Source organism: Molothrus aeneus, chromosome 5 (genome assembly GCF_037042795.1).
Source record: "Molothrus aeneus isolate 106 chromosome 5, BPBGC_Maene_1.0, whole genome shotgun sequence".
Taxonomy (NCBI): Eukaryota; Metazoa; Chordata; class Aves; order Passeriformes; family Icteridae; genus Molothrus; species Molothrus aeneus.
The window spans coordinates 30841978-30864201 of record NC_089650.1 but is presented as its reverse complement, the minus strand read 5'-3'; the positions used below and the strand labels follow the sequence as shown (position 1 = coordinate 30864201).

The 22224-nt window shown below is 35.3% G+C and overlaps 1 protein-coding gene across 1 annotated transcript in view; it reads left to right on the top strand.

The window, feature by feature from the left end:
• Positions 1–3960: 3960 nt before the first annotated feature.
• The window catches only part of PTPRQ (protein tyrosine phosphatase receptor type Q), a 99376-nt gene continuing 81112 nt past the window's right edge, over positions 3961–22224 (top strand). The window contains exons 1-13 of the mRNA XM_066550705.1: positions 3961–4014; positions 4482–4593; positions 5285–5511; positions 7546–7615; positions 9648–9847; positions 11171–11420; positions 12554–12682; positions 13431–13577; positions 15283–15455; positions 17807–18020; positions 19679–19831; positions 19944–20123; positions 20921–21028. Coding sequence (XP_066406802.1) covers positions 3961–4014; positions 4482–4593; positions 5285–5511; positions 7546–7615; positions 9648–9847; positions 11171–11420; positions 12554–12682; positions 13431–13577; positions 15283–15455; positions 17807–18020; positions 19679–19831; positions 19944–20123; positions 20921–21028 — 2017 coding nt within the window. The remainder of the gene's footprint in view (positions 4015–4481; positions 4594–5284; positions 5512–7545; positions 7616–9647; positions 9848–11170; positions 11421–12553; positions 12683–13430; positions 13578–15282; positions 15456–17806; positions 18021–19678; positions 19832–19943; positions 20124–20920; positions 21029–22224) is intronic.

Genomic DNA, 22224 nt, shown 5'->3' with positions numbered 1-22224 from the left:
TAGATATGCCTGGAAATAGCTCTTTGAAAAAAGCTTCCAGTTCTAACAAAGTGATATCTTGCCAGAATAGCTTCCTATACTTTTATAATTACCTTGAATTTTGTTTACAATTGTTTCTGTATCTCCTAATTTCTTGCAAGTCCATGGTCTCAGATTGTAGTACTGCTCCTGTGCAAGGACACAGAATGTTTAAGACAGTAAGAGGAATTGTGCTTCAGAGAGCTTAACAAAGTTCAGAAACCAGTACCTTGCACTCATTTTCTGTCTCTGAGCAAACATGTATTTTCCAATGCTCCTGTGAGACAACATAAAAAAGAGGGAAATTTATTTGTGGCATAAATTTAGAAAATATTTACATTGAATTCTGAGCTTCAAAAGCAGATAAAAAGAAGCTAGTTGTAATCAGAAAATTAATCAACTCCCAGATTTATAAATATGTATGTCACAGACCTCCTGTCTTTGATGGATGTTCTGTGGCATGTTTGGACTATAACTCCTTAACTCAGTTAATAGTCAAGGAGGCTCTGCACTTAGTTATTCAAAGATAAGTGAATCTCTGAAAAAAAACCAGAACAAGTCCTGCAGATTCTTGTGAATGAAACATGCAGCAGAATATTCATTATCATGTCCCTGAAGATGCTTTTGTTCCTCAGATAAATATTTTCAAGAGGATTGTGGGTGGGTCCTGAGTATGCCTAGATTATAGAAAGTATAATTTTATTGGTAAACCCTTAGGATTTTTTTCATGCTGAGTAATAGGCATATGTTAATTAGTATTTTTCATAAAGTTTCAAGCAAGATAAACTAATTATGTGGGAGATTAACTTTTTAGGGGGAATGGAAACATTTTTCTTTCCCAAGCAGCTGTGCTACACAGATAAATGGAGGTCTTATTAGTGAATTATCTGTGATTTTAGGAATCTTCATATAATAAAAAATACTATTTAAAAAAAGGGATAATCCCTGAGACTGTGCTATTTACTCTGTCCCTAAGTGAGCAGATGAACAGTTTTCTAAAATTATGTGGCATACAATGTATTTAGAAAACTTCAGAGTGACCAAAATGTCTACTTGTGCTTACAAAGTGTTCCGTTCTCATCCCATTGTACCAGTGAGCAATGTTACTGTTCTTAGAGAAGACCTCATAAAGTTGAAATTTTCTTCCATAAATTTCATAATGCACACAGGAGGTACATCCCCAGGTTTTATTTACCCTGTGCAACATAGTGGCACTGTATTCTATATATCCATACAAAGAGTTTTAAAATTTATATACATATTTCATGATGTTTTGAAGTCTCAGAACATTATTTTAGGTAAAAACTATTTATTTTTAAAAGCTGTTTTTGTCTTATTTTTTAAGTACTAAGGATTAATCTTACCTTTATTAATCTCAATAATTTTTACCATAGAACCTGCTGGGATATGTGGTCTGTTATTAAAAATGGTAACTACTTCCTCTGCAACTGTAATGTGGAATCCAACCAAGACTAACTTCACTTCTTACAAAGCATCTTTATCCAACAACACCTTTATAGAAAAGTTCAGGATTCCAGGAACAGTGACAGACTTCAGTGTTACAGACCTGACAGCTGGGGGCATTTACAATTTCACACTGAGAAGACTAAAAGGAAATATTGAAGGATCTTCTGCTTTCCTTGAATTTGTAACAGGTCTGTATGGTTTCCTGCTTCCTCTGCCAGAGAATGGTACCTGTTCCTAACAGTACAGGTTTATCAGTGTGCATCTCACTCAAAATTTCAAGAGAGCTTAGGTGTAATAGTTTGCTGTCGTCGTGGGCATTACTTACTAAGCATATTACTTGTACCCTATTCAAGCTGCACGTAGGGATACCTGTCAGAAACAAAATATCTTTAGCTGTGCTGCATTTCTTTTGACCATTTTTAGTATTTTGGATCTTATCCTGCAAAGAGATACACACAAGCTGAATTTTACCTTACAATTATTTCAGTAGGTTTTTTTTTTACAATGGGTGAAGTTAAACACATTTAGAAATGTTTGTAGAATTAAGATTTTAGATTGTAAACTACATTTGGAAATTTATTGTGGGTCTGTACAAAAAGACCTCTATAAGCCTAAAATCCATCTTTAATGGAAGTTGAGATCCATGCAAATAATAAGACTGATGAAAGCAGTAGGACTCAAAACTTATTAGAGTATATTAAAAGGAAGAACTTATGCTCTCAGTTAAACTTGCACAACTCCACATATATCATTAATTTTTTTTTTTGTTCTATTAGTGTTAAAATCATGAGTAAAAAATCCCATACATATAAGACAAATACAGATGGAATGTAAAATCTGAAGTTAGTATTTGGATATATTAATATTTTGGATTATTTGATGAACTGGAGTTATCTGTTTGAAACAATTATGCAACTTTGTATAATCTGTGTAAAGGGTTCATCAAAGATATATAATCTTAGCAGATTTACAGTAAATAAGAAAGGAATGAAAATCTTTCAGAGTTGAAGCTATACATTACTCAGGCTGCACAGTAAGATACTAATGTATAAACTACTAGAAGATTTAGTCTGAATCCAGAAGAACCATGTTAGAAAGGCAGACAGAGGACTGAGTGCAAGGTGAATCTGAAATGAGGCAAAGAGCATCACTGACTGGGCTTGCTCTGAGAGATGAGCATGGGGAAAGCTGATTGTTATATGTGAATTCTAAAGTAGAAAGAAAACAGATGAACATGGCCACAGATTGTAGAGATGAACAAATGATACAGCCTTATATGTAGAAGACATTTTAATGATCTCCTGAAGAATTTAAAATCTTAATTTTTCATTCATTATTGATGATGAGGCTTAGAGTGAAATACACTAAATTTAAATACACTAATTTAAAGGTGCATTTAAAAGCAGAAGAAAATGTGATGTTGTGACATGAGCAGGTGGATATTTGGCTTTAATAAAAGGAGTAGACTACCCACATTTTAGGATCTTAACTGAGTAGAGTTCATGGAATTACTGGGATTCCAAACACATGAAATGTATAAAATAGTTACCAGCCCTGTGGCAAGCAGCAGGACAAACACTAGCTATATCTTGAATTTCAACTGTAGCAGTAGTTATGTCAGCAGTAGTGCTAAGTTTAAGGCTGAGGGCAGCAGAAACCCCAGGACTGTGCAGAGATTTTGCTGTTAACTGAACACTGTGCAGAGACACTTGAGCTTGCTCTCTGTGAACGGGCATCCCAGCACAGCTGAGAGGCCATCGACCAAATCCCAGAGGTAGTGTAGCAACCGTAGGATCACATGCTGCCATATCCAGACTAATGCTTTTCTATTCAGTTGTAACTACTAATATATTTTAAATGGAGTCTTTTATTTCACAATTCTCTTTCAGAACCTGCAAAACCAGAAAGTCTTAAATTCTTCAATGTTTCATCATACTATTTTTCACTGTATTGGAGACTACCGTATGGACTTGTAGACAGATTTCATGTGGCTCTTGCTCCTGATCATGCTTCTGTTGTTATCCTAGATCTGGGAGTTAGGGAGTATCAAGTAAGTGCTTTTATTACAGGACTTGCAGGACTGGCTTTCCCTTATGTGCTGTGCTGATGAGGAATTCAAGCTTTCCTCCTTAGCTGTTTAATGCATATATGAACGTGAAAGTATTAATGAATGAAAAATTGGTGGGATGGGAGCAAATTTCAGCACCCACAGTTTGCTGCCTAACAACAGGTAGTGGACTTACTGTTTTTTTAAAGTCTACTAGAAGGACACAGACCGTCATCCAAGGATTCATGAATACTTTAACAAGGGAAGGGCAGAGCTATTGAGTAGTACAGACTCATTAATTGTGTACTTGCCAGGAAGATCTCTGCTTAAATCATTAATGCAGGCAACATTTCACTGCTAAGCCATCAAAAAGATATAGGAGCACTTTTTGATTCTGCTCTCTGGAACATATAATATTAACAGAAATAATGGTTGTTCTGGACGTTTTGCTTTTGTTTTTCATTGGAACTGCAAAGACACAGGTATTTTATATAATTTCTTGCTAAAAAAGTTAATAATTATGTTTACTGAAAAGGATGAGCTAGTTTAAGGGTCAAAAACTTGTTTTTCAGGGATTTTTTTGTTCATTCTTTCAAAAAGGGGTTTTATAATGTTTCATATTTTCTTTGATAATGATAATACAGAAAAACATGTATAGAAACATTGATAGGAGATTCTGGGAGAAAATTAACTATTGATTTTATTGTTCTTCAATATTGAATGTTGCACACATCTTATGAAGGGCAGTTGATAGCAAAATACTGTACCTAACGGATGTAGAAATTTAGTTATGAATTGCTCAAAATTTCCTGTGGTTTTTTTGTGCTTTTTTTTTTTTTTTTGGTAGGGATATTTTCTGTTTGTTTGTTTTGGGTTTTTTTTGTGGAGAGCGGTATTAATTTTTGTGATTCTTCATAAAAGGCTTAAATAAAATGATGTCCTATTTTAGGCTGATTTTTCTAATACGCTTCCTGGAACAACATACAATGTTACAGTTTCTGCAGTTTCTTCGTCAGTCTATAGTTCACCTGCAAGTAGAACTGTGACAACAAATGTGACAAGTGAGTTAAAAATTACTGATGAAATTTTGTTCATTTTTTAAACTATGCTTTCTTATATTTGTTATGTGCACAGTAATGTCCAAGAAATTATAATCAGTTTTCAACAGTCATTAAAATTTTTCATCTTCTTTTACTATTTAAAAATACACTGAATTGGAAGTGCTCTATGAGAGCTTAAAAATTTACAAGCTTTTGAAAAATTTTCTGTTGTGTCATGTAATAATATCCAGACTCTGATTTACACCTACAGTGGTATATAAAGAGATGTTCAGAGCTATTTCCAACAAAATGTGGCCAAAGCAGATGTGCTTTTTAAGAGAGCACACTTTAATTGAGTGCTAGAATATGACAGATGTTAAATTGGCATTAAACTCTGTTTTTTTAATAAAGTTCTTGACCAATACATTTTTTACATTCTTACAGAATAATGTTTCTGGTGTTCCAAAATTGACCTAATAATTTCTAACAGGACTGTAGCAAGAAAAAAGATTTTTATTCAGCAGCACATCAGTTTTCAGTAGTTTTATGAGGCTATGCTGGCAGATGATTTAATTTCTCTGTAGAATCTGTGAATGTGTCTCCACTCTCATGAATCTTAATTAAAAATTGGTTTACATGTGTGTGCTTGTGTGTGTACATATGTGTGTGCGTGTGTGCGCATATATATAATTTTTTTAAAATTTTTTTTCAGATCCTGGGCCACCTGTGTTCCTTGCAGGTGAAAGAGTGGGTTCTGCTGGGATTTTGCTCTCATGGAACACACCACTCTATCCAAATGGGAGAATTCTATCCTATATTGTTAAATATAAAGAAGTCTGCCCATGGATGCAAACAGCTTATACACAGGTCACAACAAAGCCAGATAGTTTGGAAGTTCTTCTCACCAGTCTTAACCCTGGAACAACTTATGAAATTATGGTAAAGGTTTTACAAACACCTCTCAGTATTTTGAATTCTGATTTATTGTAAATTGTGTGAGTTTATACTAGGTTCCTGTAGAGTTTGCTGAGGGACCATGTTATTTATTGTTGCCATATAAAAAATACATTAGCCAGATATTTGTTTAGTTGAGTTTATTTGAGTAGTGTTTTTAAAATCTACTTAAAAATGTCCCAGTCAAACTTGCACTGAAATGTACCTGCTTCTAGTGATATTTGAATTAATATATGGCATTATGTGGTAAAACATAAGAAACAAAGGGTAGAATTTTTGGGCACATCTAAATCCTTCTTTATCTTCATTGAGATTTAATCTTTCAAATTACTGGTGTACTTTGCATATTACATGTAGGTTACTAAATCATCTCAGCCAGATCCAAAAAAGCATGTCTTCCATATGTAGAACTTGTTTGCACTGAGAATAGGCACTCCTGATCCATCTCTGAACTCTTCAACAATAGATGACTTCAGGTGGACAGAAATTAACTTCTCCTCTCTTGCCAGTATTTGCCAAGCAATTATTTGTCTGCTTTACTCTTTCATAAGAACCTTGGAGAGGTTCCTCTTTTCAGTACCAAGAATTTAATGAAATTATGTGTTGATTTGCTTCATTCTAGTCTGTTGCCTTGAAGCTGCACATATGAGGTAGTGGTTTCCATGTCTGTCTGAATGCTAGTTTTGTTTCTGACCTCTTTCTACAAGAGCTACCTTGAGATGAGGTAATAAAAACAATGTTTAGGTGAGGACGTAGTTTAAGATTTATATGGTGTAATTTAAGTACTGTCAGAATTTCCCGACTGCATGTCAACCTGGGAAGATCTCCAGTCAATTTCCTCAGCTATTGCAATTACTTCATCAATTTCTAAGGATGTTTCAAGATTGTCCCTGTGAAGTACAAGTAGGTAGGGTTGGCTGTAGTCATGAGGTGGGTGTGCATGTGTTTGGGTGGCTTAGGAAGGAGCTAGCCAGTGACACAGGTTCTTCTTGTCATCATAGATTGTCTTTGATGCTACCTTGTATTCCTTTACTGTGTTTGTCTGTTGTAGCTTTGTCCTTTTGTTTAATCTTTACAGAGTTTGAAAAGCACACTGTTTAGTGCCAAGAAGTGATTAGAGCAAGTTTCCCTTCCTGGCCTGAGGCCTTCTGTTTTCTTTTGTCCTTTGCTACCCTCTGTGTGCTCACCTCTCACCATCACTGTTGGAATTTTACTCATATTTACCTTTTGTTGTTCCTTTTACTTCTTTTCAAAAAAATAAGTTAGACTTCCTTCCTCTTTCTTTGTAAGTACTGGATGCCATGGCCCATCACTGAGTTGAATTGTCGCCAAACTCTATATTGCAGAGCAAATGGGATTGTTTTGTTCACCCTCATAAATTTAACCAAAGTTTTGATATATTGCTCTTCTGTGGGAAGACTTGTCCATGATTGTGAGCACTGAAGCATTTCCATCATAAAGTGCATCTACACTCTCCCTGACCTATTGCCTTTCTGCAAAAAGTCATGCTTTCCTTGGGGTTCTGCTTTGAGGAAGGTTGACCTGCTCTCACTAGCCTACAGGAGACAGAGAAATAAAAGGCAGCTTATTCTCCTTTTTACCCCTTTGAGTTATAGTAAGTAAAATAGGAGTGCAGAATCTGGAGTAAGTGTATTGTGGTAAGAAAAAGGAGTGTCACTGATGTTATTCTTCTTGTGTTCTTCTTCTTGCATAAAATACAGACTAATGAAATAGGGATCCACTTTTCATGTGTGGATATTCACATGTGGTTTTCTCAATTTCTTATGCTGTTACATACTTTTTCCCTTTTATTTTTTTATATTTAAACATTGAGTATAAATTATACAACACAACTATAAAGGGCATGTTCATCTGTATATTTATAGTGTATATATTTATCTGTATATTTATAGATAAGCTAAAAGCTGTATCTCTGTGTATCCTCAGGATTTTCATATTCCCTGAAACTGTATATACTGTAGATTTTCTAATGTGGATCCTTTCTGTTTTTTCCTGTAGGTTGCTGCTGAGAACAGTGCTGGTATTGGAGTGTTTAGCGATCCTTTCCTTTTCCAGACTGCAGAAAGTGGTAAATTTAATAAAGCTGTCAATTATTTTGATTAAATTTGCTCTAATTTGTTCAAATAAATTTCCATGATGGAATTCATACTTGAACAAATTCCAATGCATTTAGAACAAAATCCTCATTCTTATTCTGTCACTCAGTGACAAAGTTTCATTTAGTTCTACTTGCTAACGGCAATTTAGGGTGTGCCTGTAGGGGTGTTTGTTGTACACAAAGTCTGTTTTTCTTGGAGTTTTCCTATGCCAGTTTCTAGGTAGGCAGCTTCCAGAAAGCAAGGTCATAGCAGAGCAGAACTACCTATCAAGTGGATTCATCTGTTGTTGCCTGCAACAGTTCTAGGAGACAGACTTTGTTGTGGGATCATCTCTGCCATTGTCTGCTAAGTCAATCTGTATTTGTTTAGTAATGAGTTCTAAGAAGCTCAGCACAGAATGTACTTTATTAAATTTTTATGTATTTTAAATTGATTCTGAGGGTAAAAAAAATCTGAAATGAAAATTTGATTTGGTGGTTTTGAAGATTAAAACACATAGTCTGAGTTTGCACAATCTTTACTAATTTAGTGTTTGTGGTCTCACTCGTGCTCCAGGAGCAGTTGTGCCTTGGCTGATGAGCTTGCACCAGTGCACCTGTGAACCAGTCTCAATGGAACACAGAGCTTGTGCTGCCAAGGCAGTGACTGCCCATCTGGGTTTAGGCTGCTTTCTCTTTCTGCAAACTGCAGAGTGAGATATCTTTATTAATGGCAGGAACCATCACTCTGAACAAATAATGCAATAATTTATGAACCCAATATAAAGAGGAGTAGTAAACTTGCCACATGGATCTATGTGAGATCATTATTCTTTACTATTTGTGTACTATTGCTGGTAAAAAACCTTATTTCTGTGAGCTTTATTATTTACTCATGTTTGACAGAGGACAGCACTATCATTTCTCCATATGAGAACATAAGATTTTTATTTTTGGAATAATTTCTGTCTACATTTTTATTAAACCTAAAATGCTTTACTATAAATGTAATTGGAAGGTTTCTTCAAATTATTGGTGAGTTATGTGTCATTGGTATAACATTTATACTTTTACTTTCCCAACTGCTTTTTTGTTCTAATTCTTGCTTTGATGGCTAAGGAAAGCCAAACATCTTAATCAACATAAAGATGGGAAATTTAAAGTGAGAAAGTTAACCAGAAGATAAAATTATTTAAATGTAAGGGTTGAATTTTGGGAGGAGGGGAAAAGAGGTGAAAGATGTGGAAGAGATTTAGCAGGACTGAAAGCACTAAATATGAGGCTTGGAGCAGCTGTCTCAATTCACCTGTGGAAGGTCTGTAATTGTGGAACGCCTTTTTTTAAAAAGACTGTGAAAAGCCTTTTCTCCTTGGTACTAAGACATTGATTGCAGAACCTGCTGCTGACTGCCACATGTAGGCAGCATTAAGACAGGGCCACAGGGCTTTAATTCCCAGGAGATTTCAGCATGTAAAATAGCATGTAAAATCTGATTTCAATGCTGCATCTCATTCCTTTGTGCTGTGATTAATACTGATGCTCTGAAAAAGGCCACAGAAACTGTCACCGGTACAAAGAGCAACATTTATGCAGTAATAGTGAATATTCCAATTTAATTGAGTGACTTAAAGCTATGTGCAGCAGAAAAGATGACACAGGTAAAGTGAAATAAAACACACAGTATTATCAAATGCTCTTAACCAGAAAAAAGGAAAAAAAAAGGCAACTTTTTTCTGTTTCTGGGACTGTAGATGACTTTCTTCTAAGAAGAAAATTTCTAAGTTGACCAAACCAATTACTACATATCTAATGAGACTGAAATACTTATATTTCTCAATTAAAGCAGACTGAAAAATAGCTAGTTGTAGATCAGCTACATTACATGTGTTTGTGAATGTTTTTTATGTGTTTGCTTCAGAATTTGGAAGCTAGAAATTGCATTTTAAAAAAACGAAGTATTTGCTACTTTTCAGTGCTGAGAAGAAAAGTTTATCTCACTGCTTTTGTTTGTTTTGTTTTCAAGCTCCAGGTAAAGTAGTGAATCTCACAGTTGAAGCCTTAAATTCTTCAGCTGTAAATCTGATCTGGTTTCTCCCTCGGCAACCAAATGGAAAGATAACTCGTTTCAAGATTAGTGTGAAACATGCAAGAAGTGGAATTGTAGTGAAAGATGTCTTGGTTAAAGTAGAGGACCTTCTGTCTGGGAGGTTACCAGAATGTAATGTAAGTGCTATAAACCTTCTAAATTAGAAGTGACTCAACCCACAGAATATAGTTTTACATTTAAAATTTGAGACATAAAAATGTGGAGACTTACTTTTCAGAAAGATTCAAAAACCGTACAGATTTAGTCCCAGAGGATAAAATGGATGAAGAAAAGCCTTTCTGTTCAAAATAGTTTAAATTGAATACTTTTGCTTGAAAAATTCAGTTTAATCAAAGTAAAAATGTTATGAAAGGTTAAGTTTGGCATCCTTTTAACAGAAAATCATGAAATAGAAAATTTCTGGTTTTTTCAGCTTTCAATTTTTTCTCTCAGTGAAGACATATAGTATTGTTAATGTCTTATTTTCTATATAGTATGATATTTTTGATATAGTGTGATATTTTTGTATTAAGTATGCTTTATTCTGTGTTGCACATTTCAATATATTTAAAATACTTCTTATACCAAAATAAAAACTGAACATGATTGGCAGAGTGATTTTCAAAAATATGGTTGCAGTCTGAATTGTTCTTATTGTTGAACTCAGACCTGTAACCATTGAATCCTTTTGGAATTTCTAGAAGAAAATTCTCTCTTCTAGAATTTTTTTCTCTTTTTCCTTCTTACTTGGAGCACAGTTTAGCAGTTACTGAAATGTCAAGACGTCCAGTAACCAAACTTTTTTTCCTTTGACCTTTTTTAAAAATTTCTTACACTTAGCGCTTTAACGAAAATTGCAGTTTTAAATTACATAAGTTAACATAAATTTGGTTTCAGTTTTTATTTGAAAGATCATTTTAGACGTTGCAAAGGTTCCTAACACCAGGCTGCTTTAATTCAGCTCTGAGAAAGCAGGCTGCCGCCTACTGAACCATAAGCACTGGTCGCCACAATGCCTGGGAACTTTTCAGAGTTGTCTCCTGACACAATGGATTAAGAAACTCCTGTCTGGTTTTATCCATGATGTGTGCATATATGTATGTTATGCATGTGTGTGCACATACACACATACAACATATATGTGATGCAAAAAGACCTCGCTAGGGAACGTTTTTCAAGAGACAGACTGAATGCTGAAAATGGAAACTGGGAATAATTAAATGAATCCTAGAGAGATGTTTCTGTTTAGTCAGATTTGAGTCTTCTTGAATAAGGCAGGAAATTCTAACAGTGTCACTAACAGGATGCACTAGCAAGTCTGCCTAAATTTGGAAACTGAAGTACAAAAAGGAGAACCAGTTCAGGGTAATTTTTTTCAAAGATGGTCAGCCTTTTTTTACATTTATTTACAATTATTGGTTATAGATGCACTTTATTATGTTTCTTATTTTTACTTATAGGATAAGAGTGAATCTTTTTTGTGGAGTACTACCACTCCTTCAACTACTTTTGGGAAATCCACGAGTCTTTCACAGACTACAGTGACACCAAGTACAGAGGCAGCAAGTCAGATGAGCTCTGTTTGGAGTGAACCAATCAGCTTTGTTGTAACTAACCTCAGGCCATACACCACCTATCTTTTTGAAGTCTCTGCAGTCACCACTGAAGCAGGCTACATTGACAGTGCAATTGTCCGGACACCAGAATCAGGTATGTTAAATATATATGGCTCTAAAATGGCAATAAAGTTCTCAGATTTGTGTGAAAAACTTATTTCCACTGCAAGATACTTCTGTCCTAATCTGTCTTTATCGGTATCATGCTTTTGTATTTTCATGATTACTTAATTTCACCTGATGGAAACAATTGAAAATGCATATATATTTATGTATCTAATAATGTACAGTGAGTGAGAGTTCACTTGTTGTTAGGAGTCAAAGATACCAAGAAACTCAGGACAGATCAAATTTTATGAAAAACTGAGGACAATTTAAGAACTTCTAATAATATAATAATGGTGGAAGAATTGAAAATAAAGATGAAGGGTCATAGCTTTCAGGCATAATATTATAAAAGGATGTGTTTTCTGTACATAGAAATGCACTTGAAGCTTTTTTGCCTTTGTTGAGAAATAAGCAATAATGAGGAAAACTCCCGTACTTTTGTTGCCAATCTGCACCTATTGCAGAAAGTTGTTCAGTGCTGAAGAAATCTTTAAGCACCAGGTGAAGTTGATTTTTGATTACTTGCAATGCACTGAGAAGCTGGAATTGGAAGCAATGGTCCATGAGCAGCACTTTTATAATGGCTTAGGTAGTGGGAGCACTGTTAGCAGAGCTATACAAAAAAAGCATTCCAGAGGAACGGTATTCTGGCTTTCTGTTTGCTAGTACATCATTCTTTTGCTTGACATGATTTGATGTTACTCAGTTCCCTTTCATACATACAAAATAGATAGCACTGTTCAGATAAAAAGAAATTTTATTTCCTCCTAGAAATGTTCAGTTGAATTGCTTTGATGGAATTTCAATAGCCTTAGTTTGCTGCTCTCTGAAGGGTTAATGAAATTTTGGTCAGTTTCTCTTCTAATGATTTCAGGGCTGTTTTCCAGTTTATTTTTCACCTTTGTCTTTTAGAGATTATTTCCATACTATGAACTCCCTTGATACCTTCCCTGAGAATTACCTTAAATCATAAATTAAGTAATTTTAATGATATGCTTTTATGGCTGCCCTTCAGAATATTTCATGTTTATGTTTAAAATGAGTTGTCTGTTATGGGGTTCTTGGACATCCTAATATAAAGTATTTTATATTCAAAGACTTTTTCCAATATTGTTTAAGTTCCAGAAGACCCACCACAGAATTTTGCCAAGAGCAACATTACAGCAAAGTCTTTCTCAGTAATGTGGGACCCACCGACCATAGTGACAGGGAAATTCAGTTACAGAGTTGAGCTCTATGGACCATCTGGTAAGTCAGAGTTGATGTTATGATTTCTTTTGATTTTTTTGTGATTATTTCCTTACACATTCTTCTGGGCCTGCCAATCAAAAATGGATAGTCAAAAGCAGTGCTATAGATCCCTTTCTGCTATTACATGTTTTAATGATTTGTAGATTAATTTTAAGGGAAAAGGAAGAGCATGAAGTTAAATTCACATTAGATATTCCTAGGAATGGATAAAATCAACTTCTCCTCAATCTTTCAGGAGATGCACAGGTTATAGTGCATATATATCTAAATCTCAGTGCTTATATATCTAAATCTTCACTTTTTTCTCTTTCTGTTAAAGATTTCTCGAGAATGTTCATTCTCATGCAGTATGCAATCAACACTAAGTTTGTTTTGACGTTTTTGCATTTTTTTTAATCTCAGACATATATAGATACAGAAATTATAGAACTGTCTGTAGTTAAGTAAGACATAAGCATAAGCTGTATTCTAATGTTTTTATGGGACCACACAGGAAAAGTAAGATACATTTTTTAAAATCTCTTACTCTTAAAACTCACACCTCCTTGAAGTGTCTTGTTTGGTTGATTGGTGGGTTGGTTGATTTGTTATTTTATTCCCCATATATTCAACATTATTCCACTAAAGGTGATTCTTGATTAGCCTTTCCCTGAACAAATTTGTCCTTTCATTTGTTCATCATACCAGAAAGCAGTCATGGGCTGTTTCTCTTTTAGACCTAAAATCTCTTTGTTTTTAATTCCAGGTCATGTTCTGGATAACAGTACAAAAGACCTGAAGTTTGTGTTTAGTAACCTTGTGCCGTTTACAAGCTATGACGTGTACGTCAGTGCTGAGACAAGCGCTGGGGTGGGGCCAAAGACCAACCTCACAGTTTTCACTCCTGCGGATGGTAAGCACAGAGAGGCAAAACAAACGGATTGAACATGATGAAGGGTTTCAGTTGTCCCTTCAGAGCCTTAAAGGTACTTTGCAAAGGAGAGAATGGATGTAAGAGCCCTACAAGAGAGGAAAAGAAATCAACTGAATATTATTATGACATTTATTTCTTTGTTTTTGTCAAGTTCATACTCTGTCAGTACATTTATCCCCTATCAAAGGCCTTCAGAGATCGTGAAAGAAATGTAGCATCTTTCTAACAAAAGTTAATTTTAGGTACAGTAATTAAGTTGCAGGGCCCCCTCTGCCCCGTTAGATGGCAGCAAGAGGACAAGAAAGTGCAGCCCAGATTCCTGCTGCTGGCTCATTCAGCCCCCTGTTCCTTATGAATCTCCCCTTTGACTCATCTTCACCAAATCCAAGATGCCGTCTGTGATAGAGCCACCCTCAGCAGTGAGACAGGCCCCACATGCAGGGCTTGTCCCAGTACAGCCAGGTGGCTGGTTCTGCCTCTGAGCCCTCGGTCCTGTGGAATTGTGGTCCCAAATGGCCAACTCACCAGGTTAGAATCCTTGGCTGCACAGAAATGCAGATTTAGCTCACATATTTGTGAGATTGTGCAGGACTCTTGGTCAGCATTTGAGGATGCATGGAGGAAACATGAGAGTTGGTGTGTAATAGAGAGGCAGTTTCAAGATGGTTATTTCTGTCTTAGTTTTATACTGCACAACAAAAATTTAGAAAATCTCTGCCTCAGGGTTTGCTGGCAATGTTTCTTGTCAAGATTTAACACTGGGAGGAAAACCTATCTTTATTTATTTATCATATTCTTTCCTGAATGGTCTTCTTTATGCAGCTCTCAGAGACAATTTCCAGAGATTAGCTACAGGTGCTCATCTTTTGTTGAAATGTACTGACAGAAACCAAAGGGAATTTTAGTGGGTTTGGGGTACTTTTAGCATAACACAGAGTGTCTTATTTTAATGCCAAATCTAAAAATCCTCCTTATACAAGTCATTTCAAAAAAGTCTTTTATTGACCTGTATTTGGAAAAAAAAATTATTTTTGTATCAAATCTGAATATCATTCTCTTGAATATAAATGCATTTTACCTCTGGTGGTCCTATGGAAGTTACAATATAATTTAGACTGTAATTTTAATGAAAAAATTATATAAACTATATCATTTCTATCTATTATATAGATATCTATATTTACACACATATATAAAATATATAATATAAATAAAATTATATAAACCTAAATAAAATTATATAAACCTTTTGTAAAAGGGAAATTAACAAGCTGCATCACATTAATTTTTTTCCCACAGCTTTTTTACTTCATTCTTCTATGGCTTTGATGATTTTAGAACTAACCTTTTATTTTCAAGAATACTTGAAAGTCCATTTAGGAAAATAGCAAAGGTCTGCTTGATTCCAACCAAGTAGACCTCAGTAGAGCAATCCTCGTTTACATCATATTAGTCTCTGACCATACTCATACATGTCTTATGTGTTAAAAAAAGTCTGCATATTTTTAGAACTGTAAGTTGTTTGTTAAGAGAATATGTGAAGTAAGTCTCTGCCCTGCGCAGGGTCAACTCAAAAGATAAGGATGTAAAATTGGATTGTCTATTGTACTTTGTATACAGTGCTGAAAAACCTTGTAATAATCCCAAGTGTTTAATGAACTGAAATTTCTTCTTGGATATTTAGTCCCAGGTGCTGTATCAGATTTACAACTAGCAGAAGTGGAAGCCACATATATAAAAATTACTTGGAGAAAGCCACAACAACCAAATGGAATCATTACCCAGTACAGAGTTAAAGTGCATGTGCAGGCAACACTCGCCACTCTGGAAAACACTATTCTTGGGAACAAAAATAAGGTCTTATTTTCTTTTTTTATATATATGGATTTTATGTTAGATTAAATTTGCTCTCTGCCTTATCTGACATTTACAGAATGAGCTAGCTCCCACTGATAAGTTGTCAATTTTTTAAAAAGCCATCTTCCTCAGTCCACTCTCTTTCTCTGACTGGTTTTCAAAATTATTCCAGTAATACTGTTCCCACAACATGAAAAATTAAATCATTCTGGTAAAATGATCCAGCTGCTGAAGGCAGGAAGCCACAGCCCACAGTCCTTGAGTTCTTTGCAGCCCAGGGTGGCCAGACTGTTAACAGTAAAGAACTGGGTGCATAGATTGATACACAGCCACTCAGTCAAACCTCTAGAAGACGTGGGTACGAACCCTGTGAATTCAGCAGAAGTGTCCAAATGCTAGCTAAGTGTTTTACTAGCAAGGCAGACAGGCTTAGACATTTCTGCCTCCTTTTGTATCCTTAAATTCATGTGTGTGATGCTACATGCTTAACTCCATGCTGTGGTTGCATACTAAGGATATCTGTGCACATCTATGGGATCATATCTCTGAGGGGACTTAGGCTGTCAATCAGTCTAGCTTCTGGATTTAGGGTGCTGATGTGCTTTATGTGCTTAGATCATCTCTGAGTATGCAGCACAGAACAGCAGACCCCTGGCAAACATTCAGCTCAGGATTTAATTCTTTCTGGGTAGGGCTTTTTGGGCTGAATTTTGGAAACAGGTGCTCAAAGTCTGCATAATTCCTTATTTTTTCAGGCAGTGATGTCTTTCACTGGATCTGGATCTAAGTTTTTGATGTAGGGCTCAAGGAAGGAGTTCACTTTCAAGTTGAATGATATACATTTAATAGAGCCTTGGAGTCAAATGTTAAATAAGGAGCAAGGGGAAAAAAATTAGGATAAGGATCCACTCATTAAACCAGACAGGCATCCTTGAAAAAGGAAAGCATATAACTCTGTAATTAAAGATTGTATCATAGTCCAGACACAGAAAATTAAAGTAGTGTGCACAAAAATGTTTTGGTGATGGAATTTCCTAATTTTTGAGTTCTTAGTGCAGTATCATTGCTGTTTTATTATCATTTATAGAATGTAATTTTCTAATTAAAACCCAAAGCAAGTCATAAACAACCTTGCTTTATCTAGAACCGCACTGACCACAGCTTAGAGCAGCTACAGGGCTTGAACTGACAGACCCATTGTGCTAATGGTACTCAAAAACCAATAGCAATAAAAAGCTCTTGTCTTATATGTGGAAAATCCTCAGAACCAAAAAGTATTTCCATGTGGCCTACTATTTTGCTAGAAAATGCTGGTGAAGATGAATCATACACAGTTTTTACCTCCTGGTACTTAGGTGAGATTGATGCTCTGTCTGTGCCTGTTGCTAATGTACCTCACGTTAAAGGAGTGAAAATGTGGCTTTGCCCTTTCTCTGCCCAGAGTCCATAGGGAAAGGACTAATGTGTATTAGTTACACCGCTGTAAAAACATGTCTTTCTGGCAGTGAGGTGGGCCATATGTGGGAGTGGGGAGTGTTCCAGATGACAGCAGAACAATTCAGAGATGCTCAAGTCCTGGATCTGGTCCCAGATTTTGAAGGGGCACGAAGATCTGGTACTAACACACCATTTTGTACCTATGCTCTAGCCTCTCTCTCTTTTCTGCTTTTGTTTCTTCTCTCTTTGTTCTTGCTCCACTTATATCTGCTGCCATCCCTTTCCAACATTTTTCTCTGCATCTTCTGTCTTACGGGCCCCTATATCACATTACCTCCCCTACACTCTCCCTTTTCACATATATACACCCTGATTTTTCTTTCCCCTTTATTTCATCAGCTTCTGGTTTTCTCCCTCTCCTCTTATTCCCTCTCAGAGATTTAGTCAGCCTGCTGATCTTTTCCCTGAGGGACAGGAAGGACCATCTGAAGTCCTTGTGTTTTCAATGCCTGCTGCCTTCTTTCAGGACATAGTTAGTACAAATAAAATCTCCCAAGTTCAAATGTGTATCTATTCAATATAGCTCTAAAATTATAGCTGTAAAATTAAAGGCCTTACTTTAAAATAGCCACATTATTATAAAATACGTATTTTAAGAATTGTTTTTAAGAAAAAAAATTGGTGGTGTTTGATTAAAGAATAACCAGAATGAAATGTTGTAGGCTACTGGCAGCTGAACATTTTTATGACAAAGCTTATATTTCAAAAATTATTCTAATGATCAATAATGTTTGTATGCTAAAATTTATATAGTATTTATCTGCATGTACAAACATACAAGCATCATTTCTATATTATATATAAATTTAATGATGACTAGGTTTGTGATTTATTTTTATATTTCTAATTTATAGTATCTGATTGACTCTTTGGAACCATACACAATAAATGAAAATATCAAACCTTCTTCTACCCCTTGGAATTCAATGGAAGCAGACAATGATTTATATGAAGGTTCAGCTGAAATGTTTTTCAACATTCAAACAGCTTCCCCAGTAATATTTACAAGTGTATCTGGTGATAATTTCCCTGATATAAATGGAGCTACAGAACTACATTCTGCTTTGGGTAAGATATTTTAGGGTATTTTTCTACCTGCTTCTTTGTGCTGAAGGACCCCCATCACTGTCCCAGATATAATCTTTAGCACATGGTTCAAGCAAATTATAAATGGGTCATTTGCTGGAGTCAGATTTTTTTACTACCAAATAACCTTCTGAAGCAAATGGGAATGCCACACAGGCAGGAACTAGCCCCTTGTCACCCAGCTGACCTTCTTCCTGGTGAAAGGAGCACCCGAGAGCCATCAGCCAAGCTGCATAGACAATCAGTTATTACAGTTGCCAAAGCAGGTGTGATTGTCAGGGATTAACATATCTCCAAGCCCTTCAGAGACCTTGATTTTTCTAAGCCTTTTGACTAATAGGTTTTCAAATGTCAGTGAAGGTAAATAGGTCAAAAAGTTACAACTTTGCTGTATGGGTTACAAACAGGTGGAGATGACCCCATGACATGGTGATGTCATTAGTGAGTACACTTGTTCTGTATTATCAATGGACCACTGTTTCTTTACCAAGTATGGATATTTACAAATCATTAAGCAGCCCTCAGCTGACAGGCAGGGATTTCAAATATCACTCAAAATTTTTACAGTGTTTTGAACAGTGGGGAGAAAATGTAGGTTTTGTTTTTTTAAAATGATTTAATTAAGTCACTGAATTCATCTAAATGCACCAGTATCTAAAACCAGAATTTAATCCTTTATTTTAAACGGCAGTGGATATTTTCTGTGCTATGTTAATCCTGAAGAATCTTTGTCGTACACAGGAAATGTACAGCATTTTAAATGTAAATCTTCTTTTTATGGCCTCATTCAGTTTGAGGTATTGAGTTGCTAAAAGATGTCTGTGCTGCTGAAAATTTATTTCAGCCAGTGTCTGTTGTGATCTACCATCCAAGTATTGTTTTATAGGAGTTATTATAGTAGTTAAAGCTGTTGACAGCCAAATTTTCAACAGGGCCTGATGTTTTTTCAATGCCTTTATTTTAATGCCCTTCTCACTGAATTCTGAGCCTGATATTCAGGGATGTGAAGTGCCCACACCTTTTCATGTTGCACTGGCATAATGACTGTTTTTTAGCAGATGGTTTTGGCTAACACAGTTTGGATTGTGGCTGACTTCAAACTTTATTTTGAGTGCATCGAACTCTCTTTGTGGGCATGCATGGCTTCATCATTCTACTGACCACAACTCTTCTGGTAAAAATACCAGCATGAAGGGATCTGTGAAGGCAGCCTTTCCAAGTATTGTTGTTCTAGCACCATTGGGAGGGCAAGGAAGATGAAATTTGTCTTTCTTGATTGAAACTATTTAAAACCCCTCAAAATCTCCACCAGTCTAGGAGCCGTTGTTCTGAAATCACTGGAGAGACTAGACCTTATACAAAAGTACCCTTTCCTAGCTTCTAGAGGATTACTCACAAACCTCACAATTCTACTCATTTCACCTAAGCCAATCTATCTATTGTACACATGAAAAGGGACTCTTCTTTAGGGAGTTAAAAGGTTGAATGCAGACTTTTCTTTTTATTTTTTATAATTGACATGTAAATTAATTCTTTGAGAATAAAATATTTCCAGGTTGCCATGCCAAAGTGAGTTTAGAATGAATAAGAAATAAAATGACTTTTTGAGTAAGCAACTATTTCTCTCCATTGACTCATAGATAATCAATATAACATCGACATTTTGGCTGAAGAACTGTCATATGTTATAAAGGACCTCACACCTTTCACAGATTACACAATTAGTGTGTCTGCTTTCACTGCTGTTGGAGAAGGACCACCATCAGTTCTTACAGTCAGGACAAGTGAACAAGGTAAATTGTAACTGGTATTACCAAAGTTGACATCTATAACTTATTTCACTGAATGTTTGAATTTTTTTACTTATTTATTTACTTACTGTATGTTCTTGTGGTTTTGTTTAAGTCCCAAGCTCAGTACAAAATATATTTTACAAGAATATTAGCTCCTCCTCTGTCTTGCTGTATTGGGATCCTCCAGCAAATCCTAATGGGAAAATCATTCATTATACTGTTTATGCCATGGAACTGGATACAAAAAGAGCATTTCACGAAACAACTTCAAACAACAGCTTACTTATGACAGGTACAGTGTCATTTAATTAAAAAAATATAAAAATTTAAACTTGCAAGTACATTTTAAAAACTTATTTTTTCTGATTTTATATTGTAGCCATTTGAAATATATGTGGATCAAATCTCACACATTCACACACATCCACACACACACAACAAAACTGCATATAAAAACAAGATTGGGACACTACTCAGACTTGTCTACTGTGGGGGATATGTAGGGTATGTGAGGTGGGAGAAGAGGGCTGGTTAAGATAAACAGTAATTTTTTTAATGGTACAAGCAGTAATCTGTGAAATGGATTTCTCCTTGAAATATTTGCCTCAGTCTCCTGTTTCCCCATAGGAAAATATTCCTAAATCATCAAGTCTTTTTCAGATTTGCATTTTTTTCACAGTATTTATCTGACATCAATAACAATTTTCTTATTTTAAGGTAGTATTCTTTATAGTAATTGAAGCAAACACATTCCTAATAGAGTTTCACTTATCATTGATGCTAGTCAGAATAACGCATACTGACTAAACCCCCATATTTGGATGTTCATATATGCATCCTTTGACATTCTTGACAAATTCTTTAAGCTATTTACAGGAAGCTGGCTGACTTACTTCAAAATCTGCTCATTTAACTGCATGCTTATTTGACTGTCACCAAATAAACAGTATTGTACATAATCTTTTAGCATGTATCAAAAACTCTCAGAACAGTATCCAGTACTATAGTTTTATAAGTAGCTATGACAAAATAAGTCAACAGTCTTGCTATGAAGTTAAGAGTCAAGATGTTTTAAATTAATCTTTCCAGGTTTAAAAAAGTACACAGATTATAAAATGAGAGTCACAGCCTCTACCACAGTTGGAGAAAGTGCTTTGTCTGAAGAGAATGAGGTGTTTGTGCGAACCCCTGAGGACGGTAATACACTGTTTGCAATGATGACTTATTTTCTGTACTGAAGTTTGCGTCTGTTCAAAAAGAAGACTAGCACATACAAAAAAGGGGGAACAAAGTGTATAGATAAAAACAGTGTTGAAATTATTAGTCTTCTGTCAGTCAGTGATTTCATTTAGACCATTTTTAGGTAAGTGCTAAAAAAATAATAACGAAAGCTGTGGCATGACCTGCAATCAACTAATTTTAAATGTGATAGACAAATGGAAGGAAAGCTGCTGAGCTGAGGCTCCCTCTCTCAAAACAATATGTCCCTACCACTCATCTAAATAATAATCTTTGTGATTCCATTTTATCGTCTTTTTCTTTTTATCATGTGTAAATTAGGTTGGTTTTGAAGCATATGGGCATTTCAACAATTCAGAGACCATATTTCTATTTGTAGGCAAAGATGCTGATAAAGTGAAGATTTTTTAATGCTGAATATAATAAACAGTTGTTTTTGTATAGGTTTTAATAATTTTAGGACTGCTCAATAATTTTAATGTCAGGTATAATACTACATTATAAAGATTTTTGAATCTTCCTTTCTTACTTGCAAGGCAGTTCCAACCCATGAAGGCACTGGGGCAAGAGCTGGAGTTGTCATTGGCTTCTGCAAAGAAAACATGGGAATTTGACTTGCAGAGCAGAGCCATGAATGTTAGTCTTTTCTTGTTTGCATCAAGTTAGTATTTTCACTGGTTTCAGCAGTTATTTCCAGGTTTACTGAAGTAATCCAGAGGGTGATTGCCCAATTGTCATTTATCTCTCTCATTTTCAAATGTACTACAATACAAGAAAAATAATTGAGTGTCAATAAAGGAGAGAAAACAAGTACAGGATTAAAAATCATGGGTATTTATAAAGCTTAGGTGACTTGAATAACCACACAAAATATCAGATTAAATGGTGAAACTTAAAATAGTTGCAAATCTTCTAAAAAATTATATTCTCCTATGCTTTCAGTATTTTTACAGAGGAAAGGCATATCACAAGAGAAGAAAATTACTTATATAAGTATTTTTCTCTCTGAAAGCTTACAGTCCCTTGCCTGAGAGTGTTAAAGAAATTTTTCTTAGTAGAGTTCCTCTGTTCAGAGCCAACAGCCAATTGTTCATTCATTCATAAAAGTGCCATGCAAGGCTTGAGGAAACTAGTGAGAACCCCACCAAGAATTC